Source organism: Callionymus lyra, chromosome 10 (assembly GCF_982586985.1).
Source record: "Callionymus lyra chromosome 10, fCalLyr1.hap1.1, whole genome shotgun sequence".
NCBI lineage: Eukaryota > Metazoa > Chordata > Actinopteri > Syngnathiformes > Callionymidae > Callionymus > Callionymus lyra.
In genome coordinates this window covers 10,803,161-10,818,806 of record NC_141827.1, presented here as the reverse complement: position 1 = coordinate 10,818,806, position 15,646 = coordinate 10,803,161, and the positions used below count along the sequence as shown (strand labels likewise).

Genomic DNA, 15,646 nt, shown 5'->3' with positions numbered 1-15,646 from the left:
AGGTTTATCAGAGGAAAAGGGTCAATAGCCGCTGAGAGGTAAAGACTAAGTAGTGACACACGACCAGACTCCTGCTGGAGTCGCAGCATACGGCAGGAGTTGAGCCATCTCTTGTTCCATTAGAGGGTGTGTAACCTCACAGTGTGTGGCTGCTGCGCTGCTTTTGTTTGGCTGTAATGGACTCCCACTAAGGCTCAGTCCGGAGCACAAAAGACGGCTGCTGGCAGCTTGTCCGGCAGGAGGAGGATACGCCATGATTTAATCGCAGCCTTTGTGTCGTCTCCTCGGGGGGGTCAATAAGGGGCTAAAGGTCAGCCAAGCGCTTGGTAGCAACGTGATTGAAGACAATTATAGACTTTTAATGCACTTGTCTTCAAGTTCGTGTCTCGCGATGTGTCCACCTCAGATCCGGACATCGTCAACGGCGTGTTCTGGTCCGAGGCCTTGAACAAAGTGTTCGTGGACAACTTTGAAAGAGATCCGACCCTGATCTGGCAGTATTTCGGAAGCGCTAAAGGCTTCTTCAGACAGTACCCCGGTGAGTGTTGTCGTCCGTCTGTCCCTCTATTTGTCCGTCGTGAGTGTGTGTGTGTGTGTGTGTGCGTCCCTGTGTGTGTGTGTGTAAAAGATAATTGCCTCGGGGGAGCTGTCAGTATCGAGTGCAGACAAAAAGCCCATCAGAATAAATGATTTAAGAATTACTAAAGGGGGTAATTTGGCTAATGTTGTAATTTAACAGACCGTCAGAGAGGACTTATGTACACTGACTCCAATTAATCAGAATTTGTCATGGACAGGCGTAAAGTCGCGCTGATGTATAAAGTTACAGTGATGAGAAAATCAGTCGCTTCCTGTTCTTGAGAAGAGAGACGCCTAACGATAAACACAAGAATGCTTTTAAGTATATGATAAGAAAAAGAGGACAAAAAACAACATGTTAATTACATTCTCTTTAAAAGAAAATAAATGATTATAATTGTATCACTAAGTACTTAAATTATATTTTTTAGTTTTATAGGTTTTCACAAATGTATCAACATATTTATCACCTATTGTTTTATGGTTATTTCTAACCATATATTATAACCATCTATATTATATACTGTTTTCTTTGTCATACTTTCAAATTATTCTTCTACTGTAAACAGAAACACGAAGCAGAAGTTCCTACGCAGGAGTGAAAGCTTGAAATGGACTAAATGACTTAATAAAATGAAAGATTCGTTAAATAACGTAATGGAACGTTTTAGTCGATACACATTCATGTTCAGGGTGAAATAGTGACGTATGAATGAAGATTGTGTTTAAGCTACAAAATCTAATATCAAAATTTGACATTTATGTAAGGTTTAGTGAACATTTTGTACGGCCATTGATTAAGGGTTGTTGTGTCCTTAAATTATAGTTGACAGTTGTTAATTATTTATTGTGTTTCAGAACTAAAAATATATATACATGTTAAATTGTTTTTGTTTCTTTTGTGATTTATGCCAAACTCACATGCACAAACAGGTTTATATTTATATAATATTTTCAATTAACTGTTCAATTTTTTCCTTAATTATTTATTGTTATCAACATTATAGATAAGAATAAAGAAATCTGTCAATATTTTTTTTCAAGGCATTAATAAAGATTTGATTCAAACCACTGTTTTGAAATTTGTGTTATAGTTCCAGTGTATTTAGATTTGCTTCAGAGGTGGATGAACGTATTTGTCAATTGCATTTTTTAGTTCCTGTGGACATTGATAGAACGCTACGAGGAATGAAAAGCACATTAAATTAAAAACATTTATAATATGTAGATGTAAATGAAGTGATAAAAAGAATGGATGTATTTCTTGCTCTGAACCTTTCTTTACCTCCTGTGTTCTCCTGATCATCTCTTCAGGTGTCAAGTGGCATCCGGATGAACACGGCGTCATTGGTTTTGACTGCAGGAACAGGAAGTGGTCAGTCTTTAACGAGCTTTCACTCAACACCGCGAATAACAGAGTGACACGAACATGACGTTGAATGTGTGTTGAAGGTACATACAGGCGGCGACTTCACCCAAAGATGTCGTCATCCTGGTGGACGTCAGCGGGAGCATGAAAGGACTGAGACTGACCATCGCCCGACAGACCGTCTCCTCCATCCTGGACACGCTCGGAGACGACGACTTTTTCAACATCATAGCAGTGAGTATCCACGGCTGCCATCTTTGTCGAATCAGTTTTGACACAAAGGTGTGTCTGCAGTACAATCAGGAGATTCACTACGTGGAGCCGTGTTTGAATGGAACTCTGGTCCGTGCAGACAGAGCCAACAAGGATGTGAGTCGATCAGCGGAACAAACTGTGTTTTTAGACATTATTTTGATTTTCATCGGAAACATTTTGGGGCGATCAGCATTTCAGAGAACATTTGGACAAGCTCTTCGCCAAAGGGATCGGACTGCTGGGGGATGCTCTGACAGAAGCGTTCACTATCTTAAATGAGGTAAGTTCAACACACACCTGAAAACCTGTTTATTTATTCAATGATGTTTGTCAAAATCTCCCGGGTCTTAAATGATGGAGACTGACAGTGTTCTGCCTTTTATCAGGAAGTTCAACTTTACAACTCTGTGTTGTGTTTTTCGTTTATTTTTTCTTGCTACCGTTGACTTGACAGTGAAATCCTTCCTTATAAATCTAATAGTAATAGTAATAGTAATTTGTATTTATATATTGCTTTTCCAGACCAGGGTCACAAAGCGCTTACACCATCAAAACAATACTCACTAAAATATATACTTTAAAGGTCAAGATAAAACTGAGAAAAAAACCTCCCATAATGCAAAAGATAAGGCTGAATATTCATGAAATCCATGTAAGAAAGGCTGACTTATGTTGAGCATTTTAGTTTATTGAGCATCATAGTTGATGATTCATTATGAGTCATAACGGCTTGTGTTTTATTTTCACCTTTATTGCTCTACAAAGACGTGTGTTCGTAATGTAAAGTGGTCACTTTGTAATTAAAAAAAAGGAAAATCTCAACATTTCTTGTTTGGTTTGTAATCGTAAAATAATGTCGTTACTTCCCAAAATAAGGAATCGATTAGTCGAGTGCAAGGGAGTTGAAAAAAGTTTTGCTTTTTCGTGCAAATTTTCAATGAACGATCTCATCCACAGCAGGTGTGGAGATTTACACTGTTAGACAAATGATGACGCTGCCTTGAACAGTTTAACTCTTCGAAGATAAGAATGACAATGAGACAAACAATTTAAACAATTTAAACAATTTCCCGAAGGAGACCTCCTGAGGGATCAATAAAGTTGTACCTTACCTTACCTTACCTTAAACATTTTCTCTTTTAATAAAACTAATCTTGACATGTATGATGTTGAAAGCCATGCTATTGTTTTAACAAGTTTGTGTGTCATTGTGTGACATTTCACAGCAACATAAAATGCATCCACTGAAGTCGAGAAACTTTTCTCCCGCTGCAGACATTAGTCTTCATTGACACGGTGAACGACACCCTCCGCGTGTTCTTGTGTAAAAAAGTAGCACATCCGTCTTTTCAAACACACTTCAGTATTTAGGAGGCGTTCCGTCCGTCGTAACGCTCCGACGCCGTCCCCGCTCCGCCCTCCGAACACGGACACATCTATTGTGAGGCGTGATTAATGGCTCTAATTAACGTCGGTGATTAATAACGCGGCTGATTGCGACACAAAGCTGATAAGAGCAGGAGACGCAGCGATCTGCCTTTTATCTCGCGCCTCTCAGGCGAGCGTCGGCTGCTGCAGAGGCCGAGGGAGCGTCGCTCGTACCTCCGCGTCCCTGCCGTTAATTAAACCACTGCGATGAATATGGTAATGTGCGTCGACACGGGTCTGCAACTCACTTCTGTTCTAAAGTAAAATACACAACACCGGGTTCTTTATATTTATGGTTTTCTAGGGGAGGAAAGAGCAACAGAACAAATACTCATTTATTTTCTATTGGTTAATTAGTCGTTTTTCATCATAACTTATGAATAAAGTATATCATCCTTGATGAAGAAAAACTTAATACAATTTATGTTATAGAAACAATTTGATTAAAGATATGATAACTTTTATTTGATATTAAAAGAATGAGCAGAAGGGACAGATTTCAAGTTTGTCGTAACAAGATGAACCAAGGTTAAAAAAACATTGTTTTTAAGGGGGAAAAATCATCCAGAAGTTTTAATAACCTTTTTTTTTAAAAATCATCATATTAGTGCCGTTAAATAAAATGTTAGGCCCCTTCACGTAAGTGTACGTAGAGTGGATTCACAGATACGAACGACCTCCTCTACTGCATATGTATTTCTAGTAGCCACCTTGACCCAAAGATAAGACAAGAGTTGAATAAAAATAGGAGCTTCCATGATTCTTGAATTGTCAACAAGACAAGACAAAATAGTTTCCCTGAGCAGAACTCAAACTCGCTCCTTGGGGGTTGGATGAGAATGGACCGAGTCATTGTCTCTCTGGAGTTCTTAAGGTCTTTTCAAACAATGACGTCAAACACTTGTTTCTTACAGCAGCGTAATTTATTATTTATTAATCGATGCTGTATATAGTTTTATTGTTTTTTCGTTTTTTACCGACACGTGAGAAGCAGCAGTTGAAGCCACACAACTAAATATTTAAACCTTCGTTGAACAACCTCTTTAAACGAACCCTAAACGTGTCAATTTTTGACGTAGGTTTGGTCGATTATAAGAAAATCTCTGGGCGCTTTTGCTGTTAAGTCTTTAAATGAAAACACAAAGAAGTTTGTTTTTTTTCCTTGTCATCTGCCTTCCTTGATGATGTCCCGTCATGTTTAAATTAAAGTCACATCAGACCCATGATATTTGCCGTGTACCGCAGTTGTTCTCTGTCCGTGTGGGAAATAAAGCCTCTGCTGTTCAACAAATTTGCTGAGGTTTGCACTTTCTGTTCTTTGATTGTCTCATTTCCAGCCTCCTCTCTGTGTTGGCAGCGCTGCGAGTCAATATGCCACTTAATTACTGCAACAATTCACACAATATGTAGTCTTGCACTGCCCGGCTGTACTCGCCAAGTCATTATCTGTATTTTTTTTAACTGATGGCCGGCCTGTACTTATAACCGATCCTGTCGACGTGACAAAAGAGAGCATTGGCTTTGTTGATTTGAAGATTTAATTTAAGGCTTTTGTCGTTTCATCTGCAGTTTAATCAAACCGGCAACGGCAGCGTGTGCAGCCAGGCTATCATGCTGGTGACGGATGGGGCGACGGAAATGTACGATCATGTTTTTGAGAAGTACAACTGGCCTGAAAGAAAGGTGGGTCTATCCTTTTTTTCCCCTCCTGCTCCACATCACATGGGATAAATCACTTCTTTTTTGGTCTGCAACAAAGATGGAAGTGAAAAGCCACCTTGAGCTGCTCACATTTATGTAGGATGTGAATTGATTTGCTGTTTTTTTTGTACCGCTCTACTGAGCAATAATTCCCCCACGAGAAATAAAACATGTGAAATTAACTGCCTTGGAGGGCTCTGTGATTTGAAGTGAAAAGGTCCTGCTTCTCCGGGATTCCATTCTGCTCAACATCCTTTGTGATGTTTTCAAACAGAAACATAATTAGGAATGAATTCAGATGATCTTGGGCACAATATTAACAGCTCAAAGGCCTTTGTTTCTGTGTAAGGATTTGTTTGTTGGAAGTGTTTTGGCAGTCGGCAATATTTGGTGGAGTCCCCCTCCCCCCCTCCCTCTAAAAGACCTGAGGGCAGCTACATAGCAGCCGTTCAATGATTTCTATAAGCTTTATGCTTAGCAAAGCATCTGGATTTGATGAGCCGTGCAGGGTTGGCAATGTGACACAGGCGTCTCTGAGAAGGCAGTCCAGCCATTTGTCAAACAGAAAAATATGATTAATGTTTCATTTCAAAATGGCTACGTTTAAAGCTTAAATGATTTATGATAAATGATAAATAAATATAAAGGTGTGAAATACCTTAGTGTCCCTGAGAAAAAGGAACTAACCCCTGATTGCTTCTGATAGTTGAGGTGCAAATGTGACTAAATTACTGTCTAATAATTTAATATATTTGTGTGTGCGTGTGTGTGTGAGTGTGTGTTACATGTTGCAGGGGTCACCTTTTCAAAAATTTGCCCCGCATTAAACAAAATCTGCAAAGTACTGACTATTTAATATTTTCCCTTGCTTAAGTTAACATCATTAATATGAACTTATGAAACATTGCATGTGAGCTGCCATCCCTCTCAACAATACCCTCTCAGCTCCTGTAATGCTTTGCCGCCCAGCCAACCAATCACAGATAAGGACCATCAAGCCTCCAGGCCTCCGGTTGAGGAGCTAAATATATGTGAAATGTTTGGCCACTTGCATGATAGATAGATAGATAGATAGATAGATAGATAGATAGATAGATAGATAGATAGATAGATAGATAGTGATATACAGTCATGTAAAAATGACAAGATGTTTACTTTAAACAATGGTTAACAGTCAAGTACCACGTGTGTGTCATACAACTAACAGACAGAAGAGAAACATGGAATGCCTGTTTTTGTCAGTATAACTTCATACATTTCAAGTGATTATTATGACAAAAACATGGACATGGTGTAAATATCACCCCTAAACTTTACCTCTTATAAGCTGTTTATATTCCATTAACTATAAATTTTTTAAGTACCTCTAGTTGTAGCAGACATCCCAAACAACACAATAAAGTAAATAAAGATTCTGGGTGCTCGATTTAAAGCTCAAGGTCACGATGAACAGTGTTGATGTAACTTGGTGTTGATGCTGCTCCTGTTCATCCGTATGTATCTTCTCATCACTGACGTGTCCTCTGCACAGGTGCGAATATTCCCGTACCTGATTGGACGAGAGTCTGCGTTTGCTGATAACCTCAAATGGATGGCCTGCGCCAACAAAGGTTCGGGGATTTGAAAGCCGGTTCTACATTTCAATGTGATCTTTAGGGGGGCGCGGCTCTCCATCTGTGCTGGTCGTCACATGTGCGCGCAGGCGTGTGCGTGTGCTGGCTCAGGCTCTTTCTGCCAAGATGCAATCGAGTGGCACCTCGAGGGGTCGGAGGTCAATCCGCTTTAATCCCTCTTCCTGTCAGTTTGTCTCCCTCTCGGCTGCGCTTCGCTGATGGTTCCCACGTGGCAGCGCTTCAGTCGAGTGCCCACTGGATGCAAAAGTCACCGTCAGGAAAACAGATCGCTAAGGAACCTCCCCCCACCAACACCCACTGTATAGTTACCCCGCGGTTCCTGTTTGAACGATCGTCAGATGGTGCCCAAGTGGACGCTGATGCCACTTTAGCTCGCATTGATTGATACCCGTGAACGTGGACCACAGAGGACAGTCAATAAGATGCTGATTCTACACTTTTTTAACTCAAAAGTTTGATTGTAGGAATGTGTTCCGAAGGTTAATCTAGATGCTGCTGATATACGGACCTGTTCTCTCCTTCATGACCGAAACCATGTTGGCAGATTTGGTTCTATACTTGGTAGGATCTTGGTGACAGTTTCTGTACAAAATCAGCCGATGTCACGTGATCGTCTGTGTGACGCATGATTGGCTGAGAGTTTGATCATTAGCTTCGTACTATTATTGTCTGGTTGTACCGTTATACCAACTTTTTATATTGAGTTTTAAAAAACTACAAATTAAAATTTGAATTTAGAACTTTTATTTTTTCAATTATTGGAATCAGAATATCAAACTATCTATAAAAAGTTATTCATTTTGAACATTTGAAAAATAAAAACAAATTCAACCTTTCAACATACACATTATAATATTAATTTAAATTGATTTGATATAAACCAATTTCAAATTTCAATAAGCAAATGAATGGACTCCATTATTCAATAAAAACTAGTTCAACATTTCATATAATAAAAAAAAAACAATGTTAAAAAATACCTCAAATAATGTTCCAATTTTCTTTTTTAAATCAACTTTTACTTTTTAAATGTTAAATTCAACCATTTACTATTTTTATGACATTGATATAAACTTGGATATAAATATATATATATATATATAGACTTCCATATACTAATTCATAATTGATTTTAAAATACGGGCATATCAGTAATTGCCTGACATGTACTTGCCTGGTGTAGAGCCTCACGTACACAAAGTTTAGTTACATGAAAACACAATCAAAGGAAACTTGTACTACACAAGTATCAAATTAAACAATCCTGTGTGTCTGTAACTGAGGGACCTACAGTGCGTATTAAACCGAGTTGACTGCATCATCCCCTGAAAACCATCCGATCTTTGACAGATATGGTCATCGAGTCGAGCCTCTTTCATCTGCATGTGTTCTGGTCTCAGGTTACTTCAGCCAGATCTCAACATTGGCGGACGTTCAAGAGAACGTGATGCGGTATCTTCACGTCATGAGCCGCCCGAAAGTCATCGACCACGAGCACGACACGGTGTGGACGGAGGCTTACGTGGACAGTGCTGTGAGTATGTTCAGCTGAAGCATGTGGGACAGTTTCGTGATCTCTTGCTCTTGATTAGTTTAGATACACTGGTCTCTTGCTATATCACCGCTCACCTTCTATTTTGCTCATTTGTTTTTGTGCACAGTACTGCATATTTAAACATATTTTATTAAGCTTTAGTCAGGGACGACAAATCTGCTTGTCTTTATTCACAATGTTAAAAAACGGTGTTTATTCGAGCAACAGATAAACTTAATGACGATCACACAACTTACCGCACCCGCCTTACTTATGTTGTGAAGAATCTGAACTCCCATGATACCTTTCTTCACAATGCTCTATTTAGTGACGGCCGACTAGGCTCTACTGCATGAAAATTCTATGTTTGTTGCTTTGTCAAAAGTGACAGATGGCTGTAATTGATTGGCTGGGCGGCAAAGCATCACAAGTGCTAATCAGGTCACCTTAACCAAGTTTTAAGATGTCATTTAAACAAGTAAACGAAACGATCACTGCTTTTTAATTTGTTTAACGCGAGGGTTTTCAGATTATAAACCCAGCACTTAACAACGACCCACTGTATATCTTTGTTTATAATCTTAATACATGAACATTGTCACTATCACACACCATGATTAGCTGCAGCTGTGACAAATATGAGTTCATTTTATTCATTTTCATTCCTGTGTGTGTGTGTGTGTGTGTTTGTTCTGTGTGTGTTTGTGGCCTTGTGCGTCTCCTCACTTCTCTCTCCGCTGCTTGAATGATTTCTCGTTATTAGCTTCATTAATCTGCATTGGCTTTGCCTCGATATACAGCTGTGACCACAGAGCTACCGTACCGTACGTCTGGACTTCACTCTCTCTTAATGTCTCTCCTTTCTCTGCAGCTTTCCCAGGCTCATAAGGTAACTCTCACGGCACATGATGCACAATCTGGTTTTCCCTCTGTGCGAGGAATGTTGTCTCCGTGACTCACAAGAGCAAAGACGTTTCCTTCGTTTCTTATTAACTAATTCTGACCGAACCCGGAGTTTCCTCTGAAAAAGGGCAGGAGAGACAAATGTACTGTACGACTCTTACACTGTGAGAGGAGAGAGAGAGAGGGAGAGAGGGAGAGAGAGGGAGGGTTGGAACATTGTCCTCTGGAGTGTGTGCTCCTTTATCTCGACCTCAGACACACCATTCATCATTCTGTGGATCATTGCATTTTATCTCCTAAAGCCCGTAATAAAACTGACATTGGAGGAGACACCAGGAAAGAGGGGAGAAGGGGTGTTCAAGGGTTTACCTGTGTGTGTAGTTGTGTGTGTGTATAGGTGTGCAGTACTACTGTGTACAGTCTCTTTTGTGAGAAGTTTGAGGTCTCGGCATTCTTAACCTTGTCACGCTCGCAGGACTTCTCGGCTCTAAAATGCAAATTCACTCCTGTACATGTACAGTACCCCCCCCCCCCCACACACACACACACACACACACACACACACCCCTCCACACTCACACACAAACGAAAAACACAAGTGCAGCCGGCCGTGTTGATTCATGAGGCAAGGGAACGCCAGACCTACTTAAACAGGCTTCATCTGCTCGTTCATGTCAGATTTCACCTGAGCTCACATGACACAGACTTTTATCTTTTCCTCTCATTAACAGACGGACATTAATGTTTCTGTTATCTTGACTGGGTCGTCCAGTCGTCACCGTATGTGTTTGCATGGATGAAAGAGCCCATGTAAGGAACATACACATTGTTTCATTCAATTATGTTTGTGTCACCACTGATGATTTTACTTTTGTTTTATTAGACACACAGAAGCTGCTCAGAGTACGACTCGTTCGTCAGGCGTGACAAGGACGAGGAAATTTAAGGGATATTGGCATTGATCGATATTTTAGTGTTAGATAAATCTACACCTGCTCCTGAGCAGTTTGTGTAAATTCAAGGATGCTTAAAGTACTTTTGTCACTATTGGAAATTAACATATTAATTCATATTGAGCTTTCTTTTGTGAACAATAAGCCGATGCGTTTATAAAAATGTGATTTGAGCAAAAACAAGTTAAATCACGTTTAGTTAAATATGTTTATTATTAGCAGGTTTAAATCCAGATTAAGTTGTTATTCGACTCAATGTATGACATATTCTTTTTACTCTATGAATGTTTATAAGATAATCATAATAAAACATGAGAATATAAGCATATAATGGTCTTAAATAACAAAATATGTTAGCAATAAAATGAAAATAAAACGTAATTTGACTGATATGACATGATTGATGGCATCTGTCACATCCCTGAACTTTGACTGTCACAACTCCACTACTAGCAGAAGAATATAAAAAGAAAATGAAAGTAACGGATGAACATAAAATGTTTTTCTAAACTCCACTTTACCGAAAATGATTTCAATCTCCGATTTAGAAACATTTGTTTCTATCTCGGTTTGCGGTGTGTCTGACGGGTTCATCTTCACCTCCTTATATGGTCATCATGGTCAATAAGATGATACACTCTCACCTTTTGGGATTCACCGAATATTCATGTGTTTACGATCAGATCTGTGTATTCCTTGCCTTCATGAATCATGCGGGTATTTATTCATGAGTGAGTTTATTTACACTGTAGGAACACGAGGGGCCTCCTGGGGTCAAGTAGGGTCAAGTAGTCTTACGGGTGCCGGTCGTCACTGTTGAGGAATTGATTTATGTTGCAGACTTAGTTGAGAGTTTGACCTTTTATGACTGTAATAGCCTGAAATAGTTACAAGGACATGGTTGTTCAGTGTCTAGCGTTGGTTTTGACTGAAATAATTCTGGTTGTTGTTCTACTATTTTAGTTAAATAACAAAGCAGGACCGAGTCTGACGACCACTGTAGCCATGCCTGTGTTCAGCACCAAGAACGAAACGGTAAGTAACTGTTATTATGGTCATTGTTATTATATAAATATTGATAATAAATCTTAAATACTAAGATGGCCTATGTTTGTTTGAAATGTCTTGTTTGTTAAATACAAGACTACTTGTTAGGTTGCTGAGTTCCATGAGAAGGTGTGGAGCTCAATTTTTTAGCTCATCAAACTAAAAAACACATTCAACCATGCAGAAAACATTATTGATAAAATTCAACTTGTGTCAGGTATTCTAAAAATGCCAATACCACTGAATTAAGTTTCCATTTTTATTTATTTTTTATAAGCTTATTGTTCATTTGTGTTGTTTTCTCAATTGTTAATGTTACTAAATTATATTAAAATGGTGCTTTAGTCATCTTTCTGTAATAACAATATAATATAAAGATCATTGTTTTTGATACTATAGAGATTCAAAACGTCTATTCAATTATTTTTTTAAGAAGCATTTGCTCATTTTTGCCTTTTCTGCTTTTAATGGCAAACTACTGAGAGTCGGCAGAAGGTGGAGGTGCACGTGACTGTTGTCTGAAGTTGTGTTTTGAATCCTGTCATGCAGAAGAACCAGGGTATTCTGTTGGGGGTCGTAGGAACAGACATCCCACTGCAGGAGTTGATGAAGCTAATTCCCAAACATATGGTAGAGTCAGATGTCTTGTACTTCTGCATAAATTACATTGTTCATTATTTAGAGAGGAAAAAACAAGGTTTCTAAAAACATGTTTTCTTGCTAGTTGGGGATCCATGGCTACGCTTTTGCTGTGACGAACAACGGCTACATCCTGACGCATCCCGACCTACGACCTCTGGTAAGGTGGATTTACTTGAGCAAGGCCGCATGTGTTCACTTTTTTTGTTAATGATCTGCATTTAAAACCGACTTCAAAAAAATAAATGTATTTTTTATTGTATAGATGAAGAAACAAATATAAAATGACATTAAAGTAACGTTTGATTTAAGTGAGCAGAGGATCCATTTTAAACAAGTTCTCAAGTGAGCTGGAGCAGTTTTTCAGGAGGATTTTGTGCTACAGATTGATGGATATAAAGAAGAAAATAAGAACATTTTACAGACAATAATGAAAGATTGTAATATTTTTATACATTTTATTAACTAGATCTTTAACTCATGAACCTTCAGTATTTTTTATAGTTGGTGCATCATACAACTATTAAATAAATACAATAATGTAATCACAAAAAGTTATCCCACGTTTTTCAGTCACTGATTATAGTATAGAAGTGTCCAGTCATCTTGAGTTTTCTATACACACATGCTTTGTGACCCTGGTCTGGAAAAGCGCTCTACAAATATAAATTACTTAAATACCTATGTATATAGCCTAGTATGAAAATGTACTTCTGTTTAGGACATTTTTCACAATTATTTCCTTTGTCTTCAAAGTCACAAAGTGCAGGTTATTGTTGGCATTGTGTCGTCAACACAAGGGTAACCACAAACACATTTGTTTTCGGGGGGGAAACAGGGTCACCTTGACCCTGATATAACACAAGGGTTAATAAGGTAGAGTTCACAGATAAAGCTATTTTAATAACAACCAAAATGTGCCACTTTCAACTTCCTGGTATTGTTCACTTCATCATCGATGCAATGTCACTGTTTTTACCTTCACTTTCCTGCCTGAACAACACAACGGGCTGGTTCAGTGTCATCAAGCCTTCTGACTTTTTGTCGAATTTATTTGCTCTGACCTTGAGCTTTTTGTCCTTGAATGACACGGAACATGCATCCATGGATGCTGGTGCAGTGATGTAACATGTGAGGCTGCTGCGCTCTGTAATCCCCACCTTCTCCTTTGACCTACGCATGCAGGGATAAGGGGCCCCTGTTAGGGCCCGGAGGGTTCTGACATTTCCCCCCCGAGGTAACTGAACACTCACTGGCAGGGAGCACTGGTTCCGACGGTTCCTCTGAGCCAAGCCCCAGTTAGTGGTTCCTCTCCGTGCTACTGTGTGTGTGTGTGTCGGTCTGTGGTGGTTCTTCGTCCAGTGTGTGTTCGTGGTCACCAGTGTGCTGTGGTTGACATTAAGCAGCAGCATTTGACATGTACTGTTTAATGCATCGCTGTGGACGTTTCCGAAGCGTGACTCTTTCAATCAATCATATTAATTCTTTTCAATTTAGCTGACAGTGTTCATTTCACAGCTGATTTGTTCAATAATTAAGCGTCTGCGGCGCTGTGTCAAGGATTCATGCGTAGAAACGGAACATCAAGTCTTCACCGAAGACGTGAAAGATTCGCTCTCGCAGACTTGTGTCGACGTGGCTCCCATTAACACGACCATGAAGCTGCATTTTCACTCTTCGGGCCGCTGTGAGTTGTTGAAAGTCACGGCCTCCCCCGGTGTGTTTGTCCCTGCAGTACCAGGAGGGTCAGAAGAGGAGGAAGCCCAACTACAGCAGCGTGGATCTCTCCGAGGTGGAGTGGGAGGACAAAGACGACATTGTAGGTGTTGAACACGGCTTTGTAATGAGATCGCACCTGAACAGGAGCAATGGTTGTTCGCTTAATTAAAAACAAGAGTCACCATATGCTGCCCGATGTTCTTTACCCGCACAGCTTCGCAACGCCATGGTCAACAGGAGGACCGGGACGTTCTCCATGGAGGTGAAGAAGACGGTGGACAAAGGGGTGAGTGAAACGTTCTCCCTATCATAGGTCACCAAAACCTCCACGAAGATCTGACAGAGATGTTTTAAATGTACCCATTAATGGAGTATTAGCTGAAATAAGTTACCAAGTGATTCACAAAATGATTAAACCAAAGACACAGCAGGGACTTTTCGAATGAAACTGGCTGAAATAACAGGTGTTGCCGGAGTATAAAAATACATTTCAAAGACGTATAACCAAGAGAAAATTCGAGGGAGAAGAGAATACATTCAGGTGCATTATGGGTCTAACAATTGCTGAAATGAGCTTAAAATTTGTGGAAGTTATTCCTTTTTGATATGTATTTACTATGGTATTACATGACTTTGAAATTGGAGATGTATGAAATTTCCGGCTTCACTTTTCACCCCCTTACAATTGTCAAAAGGAGCTGATATTCTTCTAATCTCTCCCACTAAATGTGTCTAGAAATAACCATTACTTACTTACTTACTTATGAATATTGTTAAAATGTCATCAAAATTGGACATATTTTGTTTCCTTGTTGCCCCTTTTCCTTTGATCTGATAGAGTCGACCTCAGCCTTAACCCTTCACTGAGAGGTCAGTTGTCTACATGCTAATAATAATAATAATAATTTATTTTATTAATAAGGCGCCTTTCAGAACACGCAAGGACACCATAAAAACAGATTATAAAATACATTATAAAAAACAGTTAAGAAGACCACAGTAAAACAGATTTTTTAAAGATAAGAAAGATTTAAAAACAAGTTTCTTAAAGTGAACAATAAAACAAGGAAATAATAAAACAAGACATTTTGTCAAGCGGTTAAGAGTTATTAAGACATTTAGATCAGATAGTCTTTTAGTGTTTTTAGTTGTTTTGTTTTTTTGTCCGATTTTTTTTAACGTTATTTCCTTCAATCTATGTTCTTTATATTGGCACTTTATCAGCCCTTGCGGTTTGTTCTTTATATTTGCACTTTGTTCTTATTTTTATGAAACTATTGTCTGCTGTGAACTGGAAACCCTCCCGAAGGAGATCCCCAGAGGGATTAATAAAGTTGATCTAATCTAATCTAGCCAGACCTGCTAATAAAACTATATGAATTAAATAATGATGGAAAGGTTCATGCAACGAGGCATCCGTTTAGAGTTAACAACAAGGATGTTTGCATCTAAATAAAATGTATTTATCATTATCTGATGAATGTGGAGCTGCTGAACTGACCTGCAGTGACGTGTTGTTGCAGCGACGAGTGCTGAAGATGCACAACGACTACTTCTACACCGACATCAAAGGAACACCCTTCAGGTGAGCTGCTGATCACGTGCTCTGGTGTGATCAGGTCCAGTTGGCTTTCTGACTGTAAAAAAAAAAAAATGCTGATTCTGGATTTTATCGTTTGTAGTGTTGGTGTAGCGCTCTCTAGAGGACACGGGAAGTACTTCTTCAGAGGAAACGTGTCAGTGGAAGCAGGTTAGATGTTTATTAAATTACATCTTCGTTTGACTGGTATTTTTGATGTGCAATTTATTATATTCATTTTCTGTTTTCATTTCGTGTTTACAATGTTTTTTCTGCTTTATTTTGAAATTAGAAATTGACTAATGT

The 15,646-nt window shown here is 39.1% G+C and overlaps 1 protein-coding gene across 1 annotated transcript in view; it reads left to right on the top strand.

Moving 5' to 3' along the window:
- cacna2d3 (calcium channel, voltage dependent, alpha2/delta subunit 3) overlaps nucleotides 1–15,646 on the top strand; it is a 36,380-nt gene that overhangs the window by 13,355 nt on the left and 7,379 nt on the right. The window contains exons 7-22 of the mRNA XM_087800463.1: nucleotides 407–538; nucleotides 1,894–1,954; nucleotides 2,032–2,182; nucleotides 2,243–2,317; nucleotides 2,394–2,483; nucleotides 5,201–5,314; nucleotides 6,864–6,942; nucleotides 8,367–8,500; nucleotides 9,372–9,389; nucleotides 11,320–11,391; nucleotides 11,953–12,033; nucleotides 12,128–12,202; nucleotides 13,778–13,861; nucleotides 13,976–14,047; nucleotides 15,285–15,346; nucleotides 15,444–15,511. Of these exons, the coding sequence (XP_087656589.1) occupies nucleotides 407–538; nucleotides 1,894–1,954; nucleotides 2,032–2,182; nucleotides 2,243–2,317; nucleotides 2,394–2,483; nucleotides 5,201–5,314; nucleotides 6,864–6,942; nucleotides 8,367–8,500; nucleotides 9,372–9,389; nucleotides 11,320–11,391; nucleotides 11,953–12,033; nucleotides 12,128–12,202; nucleotides 13,778–13,861; nucleotides 13,976–14,047; nucleotides 15,285–15,346; nucleotides 15,444–15,511 (1,368 nt within the window). The remainder of the gene's footprint in view (nucleotides 1–406; nucleotides 539–1,893; nucleotides 1,955–2,031; nucleotides 2,183–2,242; nucleotides 2,318–2,393; nucleotides 2,484–5,200; nucleotides 5,315–6,863; nucleotides 6,943–8,366; nucleotides 8,501–9,371; nucleotides 9,390–11,319; nucleotides 11,392–11,952; nucleotides 12,034–12,127; nucleotides 12,203–13,777; nucleotides 13,862–13,975; nucleotides 14,048–15,284; nucleotides 15,347–15,443; nucleotides 15,512–15,646) is intronic.